At 33.2% G+C, this 22,254-nt stretch overlaps 1 protein-coding gene across 7 annotated transcripts in view; it reads right to left on the reverse strand.

The window, feature by feature from the left end:
- ADAMTS6 (ADAM metallopeptidase with thrombospondin type 1 motif 6) overlaps window positions 1-22,254 on the reverse strand; it is a 259,454-nt gene that overhangs the window by 57,247 nt on the left and 179,953 nt on the right. For all 7 annotated transcript variants that reach the window (XR_002125140.1, XM_019652413.1, XM_019652415.1 and 4 more), the window contains 4 exons: window positions 15,662-15,764; window positions 9,672-9,805; window positions 7,995-8,118; window positions 7,378-7,458 (listed from right to left, as the gene is read on the reverse strand). Coding sequence is in view for 6 of the 7 variants with exons in the window: in XM_019652413.1 (XP_019507958.1) it covers window positions 7,378-7,458; window positions 7,995-8,118; window positions 9,672-9,805; window positions 15,662-15,764 (442 nt within the window). In the remaining variant the exon portion in view is untranslated. The remainder of the gene's footprint in view (window positions 1-7,377; window positions 7,459-7,994; window positions 8,119-9,671; window positions 9,806-15,661; window positions 15,765-22,254) is intronic.

A 22,254-nucleotide genomic window follows, 5' to 3' on the forward strand; every position in this document is an offset into this window, starting at 1 on the left:
AAGGAAATAGACATACAAACCCAGGAAGTGCAGAGAGTCCCAAACAAGATGAACCCAAACAGACCCACACCAAGACACATCATAATTATAATGCTGAAGGTGAAAGACAAAGAGAGAATCTTAAAAGTAGCAAGACAAAAGCAGTTAATTACCTACAAGAGAGATCCCATAAGACTGTCAGCTGATTTCTCAAAAAAAACTTTGCAGGCCAGAAGGGATTAGCACCAAATATTCAAAGTGATTAAAAGCAAGGACCTACAGCCAAGATTACTCTACCCAGCAAAACTATAATTTAGAATTGAAGAACAGACAAGAAAAAGTTAAAGGAGTTCATTAACACCAAACCAGTATTACAAGAAATGTTACAGGGACTTCAAGAAGAAGGAAAAAAAATTAAAAATATGAATCATGAAATGCAATAACTACACATCTATAAACAGTTACTTTCAATGTAAATGGATTAAGCTCCCAATCAAAAGACACAGAGTGGCTGAATGGATAACAAAACAAGGCCTTTACATATGCTGCCTACAAAAGACTCACTTCAGACAGAAAGACACACACAGGCTAAAGAAAAGTGATGGAAAAGATATTTCATCCAAATGGAAATAAACAAACACATAAACAAACAAACAAACAAACAAACAAACAAACAAACAAAGCTGGAGTAGCAATACTTACACCAGACAAAATATACTTTAAAACAAAGGCTACAACAAGACACAAAGAAAGACTCATTAATTCCATTTCTGAGTATTTATCTGAAAAAACCCAAAATGCTACTTTGAAGGGACATGTGCATCCATATGTTCACTACAGCATTAGTATTTGCAAGAGCTAATACATGTTCACAACCTGGGTATCCATCAGTGGATGAATGATAAACAAGAGGTGGTACATATATACAATGGAAGATTATTCAGCCATAAAAAAAAAAATGAAATCTTGCCATCTGCAACAACCTGGATGGGCCTTGGGGGTATTGTGCTGAGTGGAGTAAGTCAGACAGAGAAAGTCAAATGCCATCTGATTTCACTTATATGTGAAATCTAAAGAACAAAAGAAACAAAGAAAACACAAACACACTCATAGATACAGAGAACATTTTGATGGTTGCCAGCTCATAGGGCAGCTGGGGGTGGGGGTGGGGAAGGGTGTCGGTGAAAAGGGTAAGAGATGAAGAGGTACAAATTGGTAGTTACAAACGTCACAGAGATGTAAAGTACAGCATAAGGAATATAGGCAATAATATTTTACTAATTATGCATGGTGTCAGATGGGCACTAGATTTACTGGGTTGATCACTTTGTAAGTTTTATAAATGTCTAATCATTATATAAATGTCTAATCACTAATCACACCTGAGACTAATATAATATTGTATGCCAACTGTACCTGAAAAATTTTTTAAAAATTGTTTAAAATAAAATATAATTCAATAAAATAAAATAAAATGGCAACCAAAATTAAAAAGTAACACTTTAGAGTAAACTTTTGATATTAGATATAGATTGCAATATTTCTCTTATACTAGTAATGTTAGAGCAAAAAAAAAAGCTCTGTAAAAAAATAATGGTTCTTCATATTTTGAGGTCAGTTTGTTGGTGACATTTGAATAAGTACTAGGTATTAAATAATTTGAGGAAATTATTGTTAATAACCTTTTGTCCCTTGTGGTATTGGTGTCCTGTAGAAAAATGTCCCTACGTTTTGGAGATAAATGCTAAAATACTTCGTGATTTATATCTGTTCTTTCTTTAAAATAATTCCCCAGAAGAATACTTATATGCTTATATAGATAAGTAGAGCAAATATGTCATTAATATAAATACTAATAGTTATTAAATGTTGGTGGTGGATATACGTTACATCAAAATGTCTATTGAACATTTGCTTTACTTTATGTAATTGAAATTTTTTATTAAAAATGAAGTTTTTTAACAAAAACAGACAAAAAGAATAAATGCCAGAGGGTAAATATTTAAAGGTAAACATAGTTGAATCATAAAATGCTAGGAGAAATGTGGAGAACTTTCAAAAAATAATATTGGAATATGAAAAGCTTTTCTTAGCATGACAAAAACCTCAGAAACTAAAAGAAAAAGATTAATAAATATGTATGTATAATTTTTAAACCTCTATAGGAAAAAATTTATTAAAAACATTTAAAATATGTGACAGAAAAAGGTTATCAGCACTATTATATAAAATTCCTATCAATCAATAAATAAATAAATGAGACAGTGATAATTTTGATAACGTTATCATGATTTCACAATGACAAACATGTCAGTTTAATTTTTTTCTTATTATTCTAGCTTCTTCAAAAACTTTATCAGGGCAGATGTACAAGCAGCCCAAAATGACTAAAGGGTCATAGTGCAGAATCTGCCTCTTTGGACCTCTACCACTTGTCCTTAATAGTATAGACCATTTTCATACCCCCACTCTAATCTGCCTGGCATACATATTTGTACTTTCTGGCATACATATTTGTACTTTCTTGATGTCAGATATGTTGTGAAGATTCACTTATCAAAAATAAATCTAATCTTTTGATATAGGAACATGTCAACCAATTTTAAGGATTATTTAGTCTTAAATTTTTCTTATATTTAATAATTTTTATTTTCAATTCTCTCAGTGGTTTTCTGTCTCATTTAAAACATCAAAATTACTTAGATTATATAAAGACATCTGAGCCTGTATAATATAAAACAATAATAAAAATTTAAAAAACCCACCCAGCAGCTTTGTATTCTCCTTCAATTTGAGCTCTCACTTTCCATTTTCTCAACTACTCAATGAAGGAATCCAAACATACCTTTGCTGGTATGATAATGTAGCTCAGAAAACACCAAGGATTTAAGAAGTACTAAATAATAATTTACTAAGGGAGGAAGATGTGGCATTATGAACAGAGAATTATAAAAGGGAAAAATGTGATGTTACACATATTATTTTTGCTTTGAGTCTTGCTAAGGCAGTAAAGAATTCAAAATTATGATGTAAAAACAAAGGGGTCTTCTTAAATAAAGGAAGAGTCTGATTATACTGGTGTTCTATCTAAAGATGCATTCTAGCTGTATTCTTATTTTTAAAAGACTTAAAGAAAAGGAGATGATATTTTAAAGAGACTAGAACTCATCCAGATCTCACAAGGGGTCTCTAGAGAGTCTAAATCTGACTCAAAGGATCAAGTGTCAAATAAATAGAACTTTTACTTCTTTTCTGTTGAAATAACTGGTAGTGGACTTGCCCTCCAACTGTAAACAAGTAGAAAACTCACAAAATATATGAATCACAGGTAACCAGTTAGCTCAGTTGGTTAGAGCGAGGTGCTGATAACACCGTTGCCGGTTTGACTCCCGCGTGGGCCAGCATGAGCTGTGCCCTCCCTAAAAAAAAGTCAACTATGCCATTGTAGCATGAAAGCAATGTGTAACCAATGACTGTGGCTGTTCCCCAATAAAATATATATATGAATCAGCTGTCCTTAGACACTGGCCAGGACTGTGTACGACTGTAATATACGCAAGAAGGGAAACAAGGTGCACTGTAGAATCTCCCCAGCTTTCTGCCTGAAGGCACTTTCTATCAGTGTAGAACAAGAGAATCCAAGTAGAGCATGGTGGTCTCACTCAGAAGACGGAGGTCAGAAACTGGAAAGGCTAAGAGATCTGGAATTTGCAGGATCAGAGAAACAGAGTAGGAGGGACTCTGTTGCTGAATAGTAATCTCTGTATGTATAGAATAAAGTTCCATGAAGCCAGGTAAAACAACAACAAAAACAAACAAATAAACCAACCTATATCTACTAGGGAGCTATCAGCAGAAAAATTTCCAGAGTAAGAATTCAGAGTTTTAACCACTAGGGCACCCAAAAAGAATTATGCCTTTTTATTGAGGCTGAGCAAATTCTAGCATAAAGGTTACTCTGGACTAAACTAAACTCTGAACCTAAACCTTACAAAATAATGAGAGAAATGAACAAATTCACAATTCTAGCTGGAGATTTCAATGTGTTCCGAAACTGCTTAAACAAGAAGGCAGAAAATAAGTAAGAATATAATAGACTTGAATAAAACTATCAACCAATTTAATCTAACTGATATTTATGAGATATTAAACCCAATAACACCAGAATATACATTCTCCTCAAGTGCACATGAAACATTCACTAAGATGACCATATGCTGGGCCATAAAACAAACCTCAACAAAAGAACTAAAATTATACAAAGTATGTCCTCTGCCCATAATAGAATTAAACTAGAAATCAGTAATGAAAAAGATCTGGGAAACCCCCAAATACTTGGAAATTAAATAATACCTTCTTAGCTATGAGACATGGTAAATAAGAAAATATTTAAAATTGAATGACAAAAATACAATATAACCAAATATGTGCGATGAAGTTAAAGTAGTACTTAGAGAAAAGTTCATAGTGCAAATGCTATTTTACAGTAGAAAAAAGATGTTAAAAACCTATGATCTAAATTTCTATCTTGAGAAGCTAGAAAAACAGCTAACACGAAAGTGGAAAGAAAAAAGGAAATAATAAATAGAAGAGTGGGAATTGCAGTAATTAAAAATGGAAAAATAATTTAAAAAATTATTTAAACCAACAACTTGTTCTTTGACAAGAACAATAAAGTTAATAAAGCCCTCACTAAATGATCATGGGGAAAAAAACCCCACATAAATTACCAACGTCAGGAGTAAAAAAAAAAAATACATACATATATATATATATATATATCCCTCAGGGTGTAAAATACAGCATAAAGAATATAGTCAATGGTATTGGAGTAGCTATGTACGGTGTCAGATGGTTAGTAGACTTGTTGGGGTTATCACTTTGTGAGGGGTGTAAATGTCTAATCATTATTTTGTTCTGTACACCTGAAACTAATTAAAAAAAAATGCATGGGGCAGGTGAGGGTGGGGGTGGGGTGGGGGTGGTGGAAGAGCCATGGCTACAGACCCTACAGACATCAAAAGGACAATAGGGAATATTATGCACAACTTTATGTCAATAAATTCTACAACTTTATAGCTATTACAGAAATTGAATTTTTCATTAACAACTTTCCACAAATAAAACTCCAGCCCAGAAGGCTTCACAGTTGAATCCCATCAAACATTAAGAAATAATATCAATTTTACACAGACTCTTACAGAAAGTAGAGGAGAAAGGAACACTTCCCAATTCATTTTTTGAGGCCAGGTTTATCCTGATATCAAAACCAATAAAGTCATTATAAGAAAAGACTACAGACCAATATCACCCATGAACAAAAATGGAAATATTCTTAACAAAAATCAATGGAGCAATATATAAGAATGCTGATATATTACGACAAAGTGGTGTTTATCCCAAAAATGCCAGGTTGATTTAACATTTGAAAACCAATCAATGCATTTACTATATTAACAGGAAAAAGGAGAAGAAAAAAACACACATAATCATGCAAAAGATTCAGAAAACTTCAACACCCGTTCATGAAGAAAAATCTCAGTAAACTTGAAATAAAAGGGGATTTCCTCAACATGATAAAAAAGCATCTACATAAATCTTCTAGCTAAATCATATTTAATGGTAAAACAAAGCTGAACATTTTCCCCTGAAGACCAGTAGCGCTGAAAGGATGTCCAAATCCTCACTTCTACTCAGCATTGTGCTGAAGATCCTGACCATTATTATAAGGGAAGAAAAAGGAAATAACAAGCATAAAGATTGGAAATGTAGAAGTAAAACTGCCGTTGTTCAAGCATGACATGATAGTCTATATTAAAAACTAAATCTAAAAAATCAACGATTAGAACTAATAAGTGAGTATAACCAGGTCACAGGACCAGGTCAAAGGTAATCAATTGCAGTGCTACATAATAACAACAAACAATTGAAAAGTAAAATTGAAATATGAATACTATTTACAATACCATCAAAAAGCATGAAATATTTAGTGACAAAGAAAAAATATGTGCAAGACCTGTACACTGAAAAATGAACACTGGTAAACAAATGCAAAAACTTAAATAAATATAGTTAACTCTTTTCATCTATTGGAAGATAATATTTTTTAAGATGTCAATTCTCCTCAAATTTATCTATGGATTCCATATATTCCCTTTTTGTAGAAATTGACAAGTTGATTCTAAAATGTATGTAGAAATGTAAAGAACTTCAAAATGCCAAAATAATCTTGAGGGAAAAAAACAAATTTGAGGACCATAGCTCCTATTTTCAAGATCTACTGGAAAAACCTATTAATGAGTACAATGTGGTTTTGGTTTAGGATAGACATATATATCAATATGAGGGAACAGAAATAGATCCATATATTCATGTTCAATTGATCTCTAACAAAAGTATCAAGGTAATAAAATGGGAGAAATAATAGCCTTTTCAACAAATGGTGATATAGTAATTGAATAGCCATATGAAAAAAAATTGAACCTCAACCCTTAGTTTATACTTTATATAAAAACTCAAAATGGAGCATATATCTAAATGTAAAAGCTAAAACTATAATTTCTTGGGGAAACACTGAAGATAATATTTGCAGCCTTGGGTAGGCAGAATTTCTAAGGTAGGACACGAAAGTACAAACCATAAGAAATTTAGTAAATTAGATTTCATAATAAATTAAAAGACACCATTCAGAATAGGAACTAAGCCACTGAGTGGGAGAAAGTATTCATAAAACATGTATTTGAACAAAGACTGGTGTAGGATACATAAAGGGATCATGACTTCATAAAATTTTTTTAAATAGGCAAAATATTTGTGTAGACACTTTACACTTCCCACAGAAAAAAAGATATCAGCATAGGTAAAATTAAAAAGACTGAAAATTTTGACAAGGATGTAGAGCAACTGGGACTCTTCTACATGACTTCTACAACCACTCTGGAAAACAGTTTAGTAATTTCTTATAAAGTTAAATATGTAACTATCATATAACCTAGCCATTGCTCTCCTAGGTTTTTTACCCAGGAGTAATGAAAATATATGTCCACACAAAGCTTGTCTAAAAATGTTCAAAGGAGCTTTACTCATAATGGTCAAAGACTGAAAATGACCTGAATGTTCATCAACAAGTGAACTGACAAAATATAATACATTCACATATTGGGACATCATTTGGCAATAAAAAGGAGTGATCTTTGGATATACTCAGCAACATAGATGAATCTCAACAACATGCTGAGTGAAAGAAAAGTCAGATGTAACAGTATATATTGCATTATCCCATTTATGTGAAAATCCAGACAAATAAAATTAAATACATAAGTCAGACAAGAGATGAATGTTTGCCTGACACTAAGGCTGAGGGGATTTGACTGCAAAGGCAAATAATATGCTATTTACCGATATAGTTCTTTGACATGGCGACTTCTCTGACTTCAATATGAACAGAGCCTCTTGGTATCTGCACTACTTCCATGTAGCCTGGAACACAGAAGATGGCCAGTAATAAGTAGATTCTGCAGCCTTGGTCAGAAAATGAGTGTTTAGTAACCATTCAATAATCACAGTTTCCTTATTTTTCCATGCTTTCTTTGACTTTTCACTTTACACATTATGAAACATGGGCAAATTCCCTCTTGGGCTCATGAATACCTCTAGAATATTTTCTTTTTCTCTAAAATTATCTCAAGATAGCTTTAAAGCCTCAATATGTATATTATTAGTTCATGTTTTTGTTTTTTTTTCTTTTTCTCAACCATGATCCTCACATCAATGCTCTGTGGGAATTCCCATCTTAAAGAAACGTGGCTAAATGAAGACAAGTAGAAAGGGAATAATATTTACTTAAAATATCTTACATGTAGCCATATTTATTACTTAAAGGACTGAAAGCAATTTGGGGAAAAAACAATGCCTACCTAAATAAAGAAATTTAAATCAGGGGGGAGGGGAATCTAATGTTTTGGCTATTCCAAGTACACCAGAGGTGTGAGGAAGAGTTCTTTCTACACACTCACCTCCTCTGGGCAACGAATCATTGAAGAACCCTTCAATGGCATCACAAGTGCTTCCATCCCCTCCACAGACTCGACATCTATCTTCCCTAGCATCGGATCCCAAAATATTATCACAACCTACATGCTGGAAACAGAGAAGAATATTCAGTGTGTCAAAAAGAGGAAGTCTTACTAACCAAATCAATATAACTTATTTATTTACTTGTTTTTCCAGTAAAGGAAATCAAAACAGGACATATTTTCCTCTTTCCACTTTTACCTTCACTCTCCAGTAAGTTCTAGCTAACATTTCTCAACATGTAAGCTTCAAGAAAAAAATTCTGATTCCCCAAGAATGTATGTCTAGATTTCTAACCTAGATTTCTTCTTTATTTATAGAATCCATGCTCCAACTCTTAAAATAGTATAATTAGTTAGCAATGGGCTCTTACTTATACTCTAAAGTAAGAAATGCCAGAACTAAGAAAAATGGTATTTGGTCCCATACAGGGTTATAACAGCAAGAGTCTTGACTGAGTGCTACGGTTTGCCCTTTCTAAACCATTGGCTCATTTGGATATCCAATTGTTAATGTCAAGGATTAGGTGTGGAATTCATGTCTGGTTAAATTTTAAAAATGAATACCTGTATCCACTAAGTGAATAAAATGATCATAAACAAAAAGGAGACATAAGCATAAAATTTTAGAAGCTGAATATCTACCTTTCAATTTTGCATGTAATCACAGAAATGTGGATTTTTATATATTTTGGTACTTGAATTTGTATATTTGACATTTAACCATAAACACCAGCCATGTAATCTCTGAATGAAACCTGTACCTAGGTCTTTGTTATCTAAAAAAAATGTTTAACACTGTTACAAAACATCTTTTTTCTCAAGTACACACACACACACACACACACACACACACACACTGGATTATCCGATATATTTGGGAGCTAGTAGTCAGAAGGACAGAAAATTTTATAAGGAATTATGAGACTAAGTAAAATAGACAGTGTTTTTATCTCTTCTTTTTTAGTTTCTGGGATATGTGCTTCTTTTTAAAGTAAAAGGAAAACAAGAAAAATTGAGAGCAATGGTTTTTGTGGCTTATGATAAGATTCCTACACAGGTCTAGGAAAACAGCATGGATTTGCTCCTACAACTCGCAGCTAGTCTGGCTACTTCTCCAGAGTAAATTCTTTAATAAGGTAAAGACTAACTCTATAAGGAAAACCATTGTAAATGCTTTAAAAGGAGACAGAGTATGAGGAGCGTAGCTGTTTCACACTTTGAGGAAAAATTATGGTATGAAATATATCAAATAATCTTCCAAGGAGAACCTATGGTAGCTATATAAATAAGAGCTGAATTTTCATTCCCTCTCTTTATCATCTTGTTTATAAACAGAACAGAATCTTAGTAATGGAAATTAAAGTCCAAAATATTCTCGTAGCTCAAGCCACCACTATAAACATAACTAGAACACCAAATTAGATCATATTTGCATGGTGCTTGAATACCAACGGGTCATTCTACCTTTAACTATATGTATATTGTTGTCCTTATTGAAAATTGTAGCTTTCGTTATTAAAACTGAGCATGGTATTAATTAGTAGCTACTATCTGAAGAAAAAGAGAAAAGTCTCAAACCCCCCAAGAAGAAGAAGTGAAATTCATAATCTGAGCAACCTTGCATTCTCCGTTGATACAGATATCCAGTGAATCCGCATTGCACTGAGTCCCATCAATCACCGCAGGGGCACGTTCAGTGTAGAAATTGTAACCTTCAGCCAAGCAGTTTAATGCACAAGGTTTTACCCCACCTGCACAAACAAAGTAGAAAAGAAATAGATGGAGTGATTCTCCTACGGAACAGTGATTCAATGTTATCCATAGCAAATTTGTAATTCATATGGACACCACTCCTTGACTACCTATATACCTAGATGTATAGGCTTCTTTCCTCTTTTGCTAAAAGTTGATGTTTATTTTCATTGCTTGTGCAACTTGATGAAGGACCTGTTAAGCAGTTTTAAAGTTTAAAATTTTTAGGTATTTCCAATATATATTTACAATATATTTTAGGCCCAAAGGAATCACAGTAGAGGTATTGAATGTTGAAAACAATAAATGAAATTAAAAGTATTTTAAAAAGTGAACTAAGGAAATAAAGTTTAAGGAGGCTTGAGACAATAACCTCATATGACAAATAGGAATTCCTGCAACATATGTAACTTGTTACTGAAGCTGATACAAAAACTCTGCTACTTCAAGCAGGGATATGGTAGTTGTAAAATAAAACTAAATTTGTACCTATTTTAAACATATCATATTTCATGAACGTGCCTTTAGCATGGACATAAATTCTTAATCAGATTAGCAAATCAAAGATAAAATTAGTTATATAGCATTAAATTTGAATATTTCTTATGAGATTAATAAATCAAAGATAAATACTACTTATAGCATTAAAGTTAAATTATTAAAACAATATCTAATTTTATTTTGTGAGCAAATGCATATAATAACTTGAGCATTTTAATTTTGCCATTGAAATTTGTCATTTGTAAGGTTGATAACAAAAATAGGCATAAATAGTAACAATTTAAAACAACAAACAGTATATATCATAACCTCATAGTATACTGGAAAAGCAGCAATAAACATGGAGTTATTTTATTCAAAACAGTGCATGAAAAATTTATTTATAAATATGTAACTACTGATTAAAAATATGACTTAAGAATATTTTCTGGGGGTTTTCTTCATCTCATGAAGTTTAAAATACTTTGGTCTTATATTCATTATGGCGATAAAATTTCTCTTTGAAATAAAGACAATTGCTAATAAAGAAAATAAGGCAGAAAGATGAAATCACATGCCTAGGTCTCAGTGAAGGTAGAAACCAGGATGCTGAAGGGTGAAGGTATGTGAAGTAAAAGAGAGAAGCCAAATGGATAGTGAAGACACTGGTAAGGGGGAGAGAGGACATTCTACCAAAGGAGATCATTGCCACAGTTGATTGTTGTTTTACAAGAAGATTGCCCAATATTGTCAGACATCCTGTTTTTATAAGAGAAAATAAAAACCTAGATTTTTAAAATATAAGCTCTTCTTGGCAACTCATTCAAAGATTTCAAAAATATTGTGGACGCTAAAACGCATATGTTAAGTAAAAACTGGTTCTTCACCTGCCAGTTTACAGCCTCTGGCCTAAGTTCATGTTTTCATCCATTTTCTTTGTTTACAGGCTATAGAACTTCTAAGTTATAATGTTATTATTAGGCTTAGGTAAATAATCCATTTTGCTGTACTGAGCACAGGAATAACAAGTAATAAATAGAATAATTTCTTACTGAACTGATAACTAAAATATTTATATCTATTTTTGAAAGATTCTCATGAATAAAACTGCTCTACATTTTCATGAATATTACTGGGATTTTTTTCATTACTACCCAATATACTTCTTTTCCCAATTTTAATTATAATTCTTTGGAATTTAATGTAGCTTTTTATGTATCAGGCTTTAAAAAGAGAATATGAGTCTTTTGTTTACTCAATTTTAATACTATATTAATCATGTAAGGTAGTATTTTATAGGCAAGATATATAAAAGCTATGGTTGTATTCTTTAGCCCACCACACTATGTGATAATAATAGGAATAAATTTCCTCTTCGTTTTTACTGCTGAAAATGTTTTCCGATTCCTCTGCTACAGTGAGTTTTCAGAAGTACTGCTGTTCTTTCAAGAAGGGATTAAAGATGATTTGCGAAATGGAAGTTCACATTAACAATTACCTTCAGTTAAAGCTTATGAATTTAGGGTTAATTCATCAGCACACAACTACTTAGATGCTAATTATTAAATCTATGAGTTATTTCAGACACTTACTTCTACCATAAGACAAAACAATCCCAAATGTATAAGCACCTAATAAAAGTTATTCAAAATACATGAGACAAAAACTTTAAAAAAAGAAAGCAAAGCCATACAGCAATTGAAGATTTTCAACACACTTCCCTCAGTAATCAACACATCCTTTTCAAATATACATAGAACATTCATCAACATGGATAACAAGCTGTATCAAAAAAACCTCTCAATTAATTTAAAAAATTTAAATCATACTGAGTATTCTCTGACCATAAAATAATTAAATTATAAATCAATAACAAAAAAATCTAGAATATATCAAATATTTGTAAATAAAAATAACATAGTTCTAAATAATCTAAGGGTCAAAGAAGAAATCACAATGTAAATAAGAAAATATTTTGAACTGAAGGAAATAAAAACACATCAAATTTTGGAGATGCAGAAGAGTAAAATAAACCCATAATAAAAAATAAAATGATAAACATAAGAGCAACAATTAATGAAAGAGGAAAAAGAGTAATAGAGAAAAGTACTAAAGCCAAGAGTTGATTCTTTGAAAAGGTTAATAAAATTAATAAACCTCAAGTAAGACTGATCAAGAAAAATAATATACATATTATGAATATCAGAAATGAAAGAGCATACATCACTACAGATCCTACAGATATTAAACAAGATTATGAGAGACTGTTTTGATCAATTGTCTGTCAGTAAATTGGACAACATGGAAGTAACAAACTTCCTGAAGATACGAATCCAAAAACTGACTTAAGAATAAAAAAAACTGAATAGCTCTTTGTCTATTAAAGGAGTTGAATCTGTAATAAAAATTTTTTTTATAAAGAAAACACCAAGCCTACATGGTTTTACTAGTGAAATCTATTATTCCGAGGAAGAAATAATACCAATCCTATAAACTCTCTCAAAATAAATAAGGATTCTATTTCTGGAAGCCAGAGTAATTCTGATACCAAAACTCATCGAAGATGTGACCAAAAAATAAATACAATTTAGAAACTAGTATTCCTCATGAACATAGATGCAAACATTTTAAATAAAATAATAGCAATTAAATCCAATACAATAACATACAATAAGATAACAAATCATCATCATCACAGGGGGTTTATCCTGGGAAAAAAAGGTTGGTTTAGCATTATAAAATTTATCAAGTAATTCACCATATTAACAGAATAAAGAAGAAAATCGCATATAATCAGAATATGCACAAATTGTACTGAACGCCAAGCCAATGCATTAAGGCAATAAAATAAAATTAAAGCCATAAAGATTGAAATAGTCTCTATTTCCGAATAACATAACTATTTACCAGAAAATCCTAAGCAATCTACAAAAAATTAAAAAACAAACAAACAAAATAAAATGATTAGTGTCAAAACACATAAATTACTCAGGAACAGATTTAACAAAAGATAGGTAAGACCTTGCACCTAAAACTACAAAACATAGCTGAAAGAAATTAAAGAAAACAAATACATGGAGACATATACCATGTTCATAAAATGGAAAATCCAACATTTGAATTTATCAGTTCTCCCTCTAATGATCTATAGATTCAACATGACATCAAGCATAAGCCCAGAATGGTTCCCTGTAGAAATTAACAGCAAATTCTGCCATTTATATGGAAATGCAAAGCACTTAGAATATCCAAAGAACTCTTGAAAAAAAAAATCAAAGTTGGGGGACTACCCTGTCCAAGACTATACAGTTAAAGTATTAAGTCTGTGTAGTACTAGCATAGGGTTGACAAAGAGATTGATTAAACAAAATTGAGTCCATAAATACACTATAAATACACACCGTACCCCAAAATTATTTTTAGATTATAGATCTAAATGTAAAGACCCAAAACATGGCTTTTAGAAGAAAACATAAGAAAATGTTTTTTTGAGTTGAGGTAAGCAAAGATTTCTGAGGCAGGACACAGAACATAATAACCATAAAATTAAAGAGAAATTGAAAAACCAGAATTCATCAAAATTCAAATCCTATGCTCATCTAAGATATAATTAAAAAAACAATAGGAAAGCAACAGGCTGTGAGAAAATATTTGTAAAAGTTAACTGATAAATTACTACCACCAGAGAATAAAAAGATTAATAATGAATTAAAAATAGGTAAAGGATTGAAAGAAGATATATAAACAGTCAAAAAGCACATGAAAACATGCTCAACATAGTTAATAATCAGAAATGCAAACTAAAACTACATAAACCCACCAGACAAAGACTGAAAATATCAGATGTTGATAAGGATGTGGAACAAACAGAACTCATATGTTGTTGGTGGGAGTGTGATATGGTACCATCACTTTGGAAAAATATCTGGCACTTTCTTTTAAAACTAAACTCATACCTACCCTATTGCTTAGCAATTCCACCCCTAAATATTTATCCAAGAGAAATGAAAATATATTCCCACAAAAAACACTGCATGCAAATGTCATAGCAGCTTATTCATAAGAGCTGAAAACTATGAACACCCAGGTGTCCATCAATAGCAGAATGGAAAAACAAACTAGTTATTACAATAGAATACTGCTTAGCAATAAAAAGGAATGAGCTACTAATACATGCAATAATGTGGATGGCTTTCAAAAACGTTAGGCTTAAAGAAGACTTGTATAAAACAGTAAATAAGACATGATTTCGTTTATATGAAGTTCTGGAACAGGCAAAACTAATCTATGGAAAGAAAAAAAAATCACATCAGTCATTGCCTCTTGGGAGAACTAGGTAGAGACAGCTGTTGATTGGGAAGGACTATGAGGATTAGGAGAATTTTGGAGGCTCTGGTAATGTTCTATATCTCAGTAGGGTTTTACAGGTGTATGCATTTGTCAAGACTCAGAGAAAACACAGTTAAGATTTATGCATTTGTACATAATGTTACCTCAAAAAAAAAGTAAATAAATATTGAAACTGTGGTTAATGTTACACATGCTGAAGTACTTACAGGAAAGTATATTAATGACTATAATTTGCTTTAAATGCATCCAAAAAAACAGGATAGATTAATGAATGGATAGAAAGATGACTAGACATATAATAAAAAAAAATACACTGAAATATTAATGGTAGAATTCTGGTAGTCGGTATGCAAAATTATTTTAATATTGTTCTATGTTGAAAAATTTTCAAAGATGTTCAAAAAACAAACAATAAAAAATTTAAACATACATTCAATTTTCCCAAGAGAAAATTTTAAATTTAGTTTGCATTTTGAAAGTGTAAGAAAACTTCTTGTGCTTAATGAACAATTAGTGTTTGGTATGTGCCCAAATTAAAGAGCAAAAATGTTTTGCAACACTAAAAAAGGATAAAAAAAAATTCTATGAAAAGATCTTTGGCCTTTCCCCAAGAAAGGACAGATTTCTCTGGCCTCTTTTGAGTTGATTTATATTGTTATAATTTGTTTTTAGGGTGATAATTCCAAATATTCAGTGATTATAATGTAATGTCCATATATCCAAAGTCTCAAAAATTCAAAAATATCATTTAGTTTTATATTCTTTCTAGGACCTTTGTACATGGTTAAATAGAATTACGTTTTTAAAAATGATTTTTGATTTATACTAACATATAAACTTTATTACAGGAAAACTAAAACATGAGACTGTTATAGAACCATAAGCACTATCCTGCTTTGATTTGCAAGCACTAATTTTTACTAGTACATGTAGGAATGTATGTGTGTGTTTGTATGTATTTATATATTCTTTTATGTTTGCAAAGCTCTCAAGCATGATGAATGCTCTGCCAGGTTATACATTACCTCCAGTATAGGGTTTCCAGTTATAATACTTTCCACGGAAAGGCATATTGTCAAAGTCTGCACACTGTTTCTCTCGAAAATCTCGGGCCCCCAAAGGACATGGCTAAAATAAAATAAAATCATAAATGGTACGATTGTTGAAAAATTCCAAAACCAAGGGACAATGTCCCTGAAATTAAAATTGCCTGAACTCCATCACATTAGCTCACTACCGTACTCTCTGGCCATAATTCTGGCATTTGCTTTACTGTTTTACAACCAGTATTCAGACTGAAGTGTCTGAATTGTAATCTTAGCCACAGAAGAAATAACTGAAGTCATTTAAACAAAGTTAAGTGTTAGACAGTTTCCATATAAGTTTATACTCAGATGTATGTCATAGCCCACTTTGCAATCAATCCATCAGGTATCTCCTTATAAATGCACATAAAAACTAGGTGAAGAAACTAAAACACAAAATCTTTTTTTGTAGCAGTATTTGAGGTCCAGTTGCCACAGCTACTCCCAACTCTTTATTTTAAGGAATCAAGAGGCAGGTTTGTAACATGACATTCAGCACTATTAATTGTGGTTTGGATCACTACTGCAATAGCTGTTTACTGTCTAGCCCTGACAAAAACCATATTTTAAGACATGGAATGAACTGGGCAAAATGCTAGGCCTCAAGTTTAAACACCTTCAAATTCAAGGAACTTGGACTTATTAAGATTTACATTTAATCGTTGACATCACAAAAAATAATACACTAATTTGGTTTAAAACATGTACATGTGTTGGGTAGAGGAGAGAGGAGGATGTGGAGAGGGCGAAGAGAGAATTATTTGTTTTCAAAAATTTGGAAAGTTTCTTCTACCTGAATTTTTTTGGGACAGAAATCTTGCCAGTGTAGCTAGGTCTAGCTTCCAAATACCACAGGACCATCCTAAATTCAATATTTAAGTTCATAAAGAATTAAAAGTATAACATCTCTTAGTGTTTGAGCAATATGACCTAATTTGACTTATCTTTTGGAGTTCTGCAGCTGTAGCACCTAAAACACAAAGCTACTACTTTTCGAACTCTGACCGAGAAAAATCCCCCTTAAATATGGGAGAACAGAAGAAATCACCAGATAAAACTCTTAATTGTGAATAAATGATGAGTATGTTACAGACAAAAAAAAAGATAATTCTGAGGATGTTTTACAACCTTCCCTTAAATCGCCACATTTACTTTATATTTGTAGTTTTCTGAGGTCAGTAAATGGTCCCTTGAAGCACGAGCAAAAACAATAGACCACAATGTGCAAATATTTGCATGGTCATCATTACTTCCTATACACTGTGGTTCAAATTTCTACCATAGCAAGTCCAAATCCTCAGGTTCTGAAAATAGTGGGTGGCAGCAGGTCTCCATTCTGTTATGAGCCCTGTTTTTAAATATTTTTCTGCACATTAAAATATGACACTGCAACGCCAAATCTGATTCTGCTTGTCAAATTACCCTTCTTGTTTATATATATATAATGCAAAAGAACTATTAGGCATTGGCTGCGTAGTGTATCATGCAGAAAGACAGGCTTCCAGGAGGGCCTTTTCGTTTCATGGTGTGCTAAGGCTTTCCTGTTCTAACCATTTTCAGAGAATCCCACACAAGGGCTATGGTTGTAAGTGGCTTTGCCATCCAACAAGACTAGTTTTTAGGCAAATGTCATTAATTTTTAAAAATACAAATAATTTTAACTGTAGTTACAAGTTTTCACATAAAACAAGTGTTTGTAAAACACCAACCACCTAAAAATTCACACAAGCATGGCTTTCAACCTAGCTGGAGAAACAAGTTACAAACAGAGAAACCACAGCACCGTTTCAGGCTGTAAGTCTAGGATGGCATGTTACAGGTTGTCTACAGGTGCTGTATACAGGTGAAATATCAGGTGAGGATTCGTGTAAACTGTTTAGCTCTGTACCTGACAATAACCATCAGCAGCTGTGCTGGTCTTGGTGTCTAGGCAACCTTAGACTCATCCCTCACCTTCGCTTGCTCTGCTCTGTATTTTTGGAGAACAAACTCTGCAAACTCCATTTTTCCAGGCTTCAGTGTCAGCTGACTTTTGGTTGGGTTCAGGCAATGGAAGGCACTAGTGGGAGAAGCCCTCTCCACCTTAGGCAGCATCTTAGACAGAAGCAGAATCTTTTTGTGGCTCCAACTTCAGGCAACAGAAGCCCCCACTCCCATCTCATGCTACGCTTCCAACTTCTGGACTCTGATAAAATGACCTCTTTCCTGGGAGGAGGGTGGCATCTTCCTGCTGATGCTGATCTATGGGCTTGTCAACCTCTTCCATCACCCATGTAATCAATTTTTTTTGCATTATATTCCCTCTACTTAAATATTCACAGTGGTTTATATTATTATGGTTGAATATTTTTCTATTTTTTTAAATTAGTTTCAGGTGTACAAAACAACATAATGATTAGACACTTACACCCTCACAAAGTGATCACCCAAACAAGTCTACTACCCATCTGACACTGTACACAGCTATTACAATATCATTGACCATATTCCCTATGCTGTACTTTAATTTACATCCCCTGACTATATATTTTTTAAAGTATAGTTTACATTCAATATTATTTTACATTAGTTTTTAGATATACAGTGTAGTGGTTAGGCATTCATATAATTTATGAAGTGATCCCCCGGATAAATCTAGTACTCATCTGACACTATATATAATTTTTATAATATTATTGATTCTGTCCCCTATACTGTACTTCACACCCCCGTGACTATTTTTTAACTAACAATTTGTACTTCCTAATCTCTTCACCTTTCTCACCCAGCTCCCAACCCCTTCCCATCTAGCATATTATGGTTGGATCTTTACCGATACAATAATAATAATAACAATTATGAGAATGAGGAGGAGGAGGAGGCGGGGAAGGGGAAATTAGTAGGCTGAATATAGGTACATTTCCATGTGTTATTTTTTGCAGTTTATTGGTTAAGAGCAGAGGTTGGGAAACTTTTTTTATAAAGGGCCGCATAGTAAATATTTTAGGTTTTGTGTTTCATACAGTGTCTTGGAACTACCCAACTGTGCCATTACAATGTGAAAGAAGCCATAAGCAATATGTAAATGAACAGTCAGGGCTGTCTGCCAATAAAGTTTTATTTACAAAAAGAGGTGACAGGCCAGATTTGACCCAGGAGGTGGGATTTGCCAACCGCTGATTTAGGGTGCTAACACAATAGACACATCTGCCTGGCAGCACTTTGCAGAAGAACCAAACTCAATTAATTTTTGAGTCAATCAGTACCAAATCATACACTTTTTTTTAAGCTGAACCATCCTGCCTCCTGTTGGCAGCTCAGCTCTGCCGGGAATTGAACCGGCTACCCTGTTGCTCAGAGCTCACACTCTTGAGTGAGCTCTTAACCAACCGAGCCACTTGGCCGGCCTAAATCATACACTTTTAAAAACTGATGTTAGAAGTAACATAATCCAATTTGCACAAGATGCTTAAATATCCTCTACAATTATCCCAAAGTGGTCATATAATCTGTATAAACATCTACAGAAAGATCACATACTTTTTAAACAGCTGCAGTTATTATCAGGTTCTTCCTTATTTCAGCCAAAATCCATCTTCCTATAACCCAGTGGCTTTGCTCCCTCTGAAACCACACTGAGCAAATCTAACCCTTAACTAAAAGGTGTCTAGACCTTGACGGCTCTCGTACGGGCACATCGTAATTGATCATTAGTCCTCTTAAAACAAGGCCCCAAGAACTGGTCGAAAGTGTTTTTGTTCAGCAAATACACATAAAATGCCTACTCTGTGTCACAGATGATCTAAGCTCTGGAGATGAGGCAGTCAACAAAACAGAGTAGGTTCCTGCCTTCACAGGGCTCACTGTAGTTGGAGACAAGAAAGAATAAAATAAAGCAGGTTAGGGAGATGGATAGTGAGGTGGAGGGAAGTTGTTTTAAACAGTATGGTCAGAGAAATTCTCTCGGGTAAGGTGGCACTTGAGCAGAGTGGGAGTGACTGAGGTATCTATCTGCAAAAGGAGTGTTCCGGAAACCTCAGGCAGGAGTGTGTTAGGGTGTCCATAGCGCAGCATGGAAGATGGAAAGACCTAACAGAAATGCAGACCTGGGGACTTGATCCCACGCCTTTCTGTTTCTAGAATATACCAAGCTAGTGTTCTATTCTCTCTGTTCTGACTTCCATGTTTCGTTCAGTGAATGCTCTGCATTTGTGTTGATTAGAAAGAAGCTCAGTAGGAGTTGTGTATGCTGGTTCCAAAGAATGAGAGTGATCAAAGAAAAGAGGCATTTCTTGAAACAAAATTACGTAAAACATATTTTTTTTTGTTTAAAAATAGTAAAGAGTTTAAGGAGTAATATTTTCTAAAGTACTTAGGGATTAAAAATGCTGACACTATGCAGAAACCCTAACAGAAAACAGTGGGCATAAGCAACATTTTTTTTTTTGTAAAGCTTGACAGGTTTTGAGCCTCCTAGTGTTAACACTAATCAAGCATCCTCTCCTTTTAAAAAGCGACCAGCAGGGTCCCACATAAATCCAGACAGCAAAGCTGCATGTCTCAGCATCTTTTGGTCTGAGTATTTTCAGAGAAATAAAAATTAATATTATCATCTTTATCACCATTTTTTTCCAGAGATCTGTGTTAAGTTAGCAGATTCTATAGACTATTTTATGCTTCCAATTTTACTGATAGTTTAAAAACATCTCCTTTTGACTAAACTTAATACTTTTTATCAGTAGATAAATCTAAAAACACAATAATTCATTGGGCATAGAAGTTGCCATAAAAAGAAATCTCAGTTTCTCTGATGAACTTTTCAGTGGCATTTGTATTACTAGGATTCTAATCCTGGTTTTGTCCTGAAGACTAGGGTGACCTTGTCCCGGAATCCCTCTTTGTCTTTTTTTTTTTTTTCATTTACAAAATACACCCCAAATGCCCTCACCTTTAAGAGAAATACATCCCCAAATGTTCTGCAAATGAGGGAAGCTCTGGAAATACTGTACTATGTCTTATGGATAACAAAGAGTGAGGAAGCGGCCGAGAATGAAAACTCTTTCCCCCTTTCCTCTCCTCTTCCCTTCCTACAGAAAATAGGCAGGGGGAAGATACTAGGATTCCTATGCCTCAGGGAAAACTGTAAAATGAGCAAAATTGGCATTTTGTTCTTCTGCATCCTTTCTTTATCTCTTTCCCATCTTCTGCTCCTTTTTACTTTTTTGTTTTCATACCAAATGCATTTTTACTTCTTTACTATTACATTAGACCAACCTTCTACACTCCCAAAATTTAATTCTTTTCTTCCTCTCCAGGATAGCAACATGTTCTTGGCTGGGTATGCCCTGTTACTTGAAGAATAAGTGGAGTCTGAATCCAACCCCTGTTCTTCTTAGCAAGTCATGCATTTGACATGGGACATATTTCCGTTTGTTTACTCAGATAGGCATCTTTTTCTAAATTACACAAAAAATACCACATGGGCTAACAAAGGCCTTGCTTCCACTTGATATTATAATCTTCTATGCAAGTTTTCAAAATTAATTTCTAATATGCCATGTATAGTCTGAGTTAATTAAAATGTCATCTATCCATAACATAACCCTTTCCCCCAAGCCCATAAAAATGTTAAGAAACAAATGTTTACTTTGTAATTTTTTAAGCATCCCCTTTAAGAACAAAATAACCAAGCTCTGTTCTGAACTTAAAAGCTAGTCCCTATGGATGGACCTAGAGGACATTATGTTAAGTGAAATAAGTCAGTCTGAGAAAGACAAATACCATATGATCTCACTTATATGTGGAATCTAAAGAACTGAATAAATGAGCAAAGTAAACAAACATAATCTGAGAGACACAGAGGCAAAACTGATGGCTGCTAGTTTGGAGGGGGTGGGGATGAGGGAGAAGGGGAAGGGATTCGGCAGCATAAATTGGTAACTACAATATTGCCACAGGGATATGAAAGACAGTTCGGGGACTATAATTAATAATGTTGTAAATATTTTGTAGGGTGTCAGATGGTCACATGTCTTGTTAAGGAGACCACTTCATGGACAGTGTAGAGGATTGACCACTGCACTGTAAACCTGAAGCTGATGCTGAATAATATTGTATGTCAACTATAATTTAATATATATAGACATATATAGTCACGGGGTATGGAATATAGCGTGGGTAGTGGAGTCAATGGAATTGTAATAAATACATATGATGTCAGGGGGTAGTGGGGCAGTGGATTGGGTTAGGAGTGTTGTCACTTTGTGAGGGGTAAAAAGTATAACTATTGCACGGTTTTGTACACCTGAAACTAAGTAAAAAAAAAAAAAGCTAATCCTTATTTCTCCAAACATGATGCACATCATAAAATTCATACTAACCTAAAGAAAAGTAATGTGACACTGCTGCTGTTATGCTTTGCTATATATGTAATAATATATTATATATAATAGTAATAAGACTAAATTGGTTGATATATATTTGTTTTCTAATTATAACTTGGGATACAATTCCAACGCTGTTAGTTAATGGATCAATTCTGTACCTTGTCATCA

Source organism: Hipposideros armiger, unplaced genomic scaffold (assembly GCF_001890085.2).
Source record: "Hipposideros armiger isolate ML-2016 unplaced genomic scaffold, ASM189008v1 scaffold_179, whole genome shotgun sequence".
NCBI classification, from domain to species: Eukaryota; Metazoa; Chordata; class Mammalia; order Chiroptera; family Hipposideridae; genus Hipposideros; species Hipposideros armiger.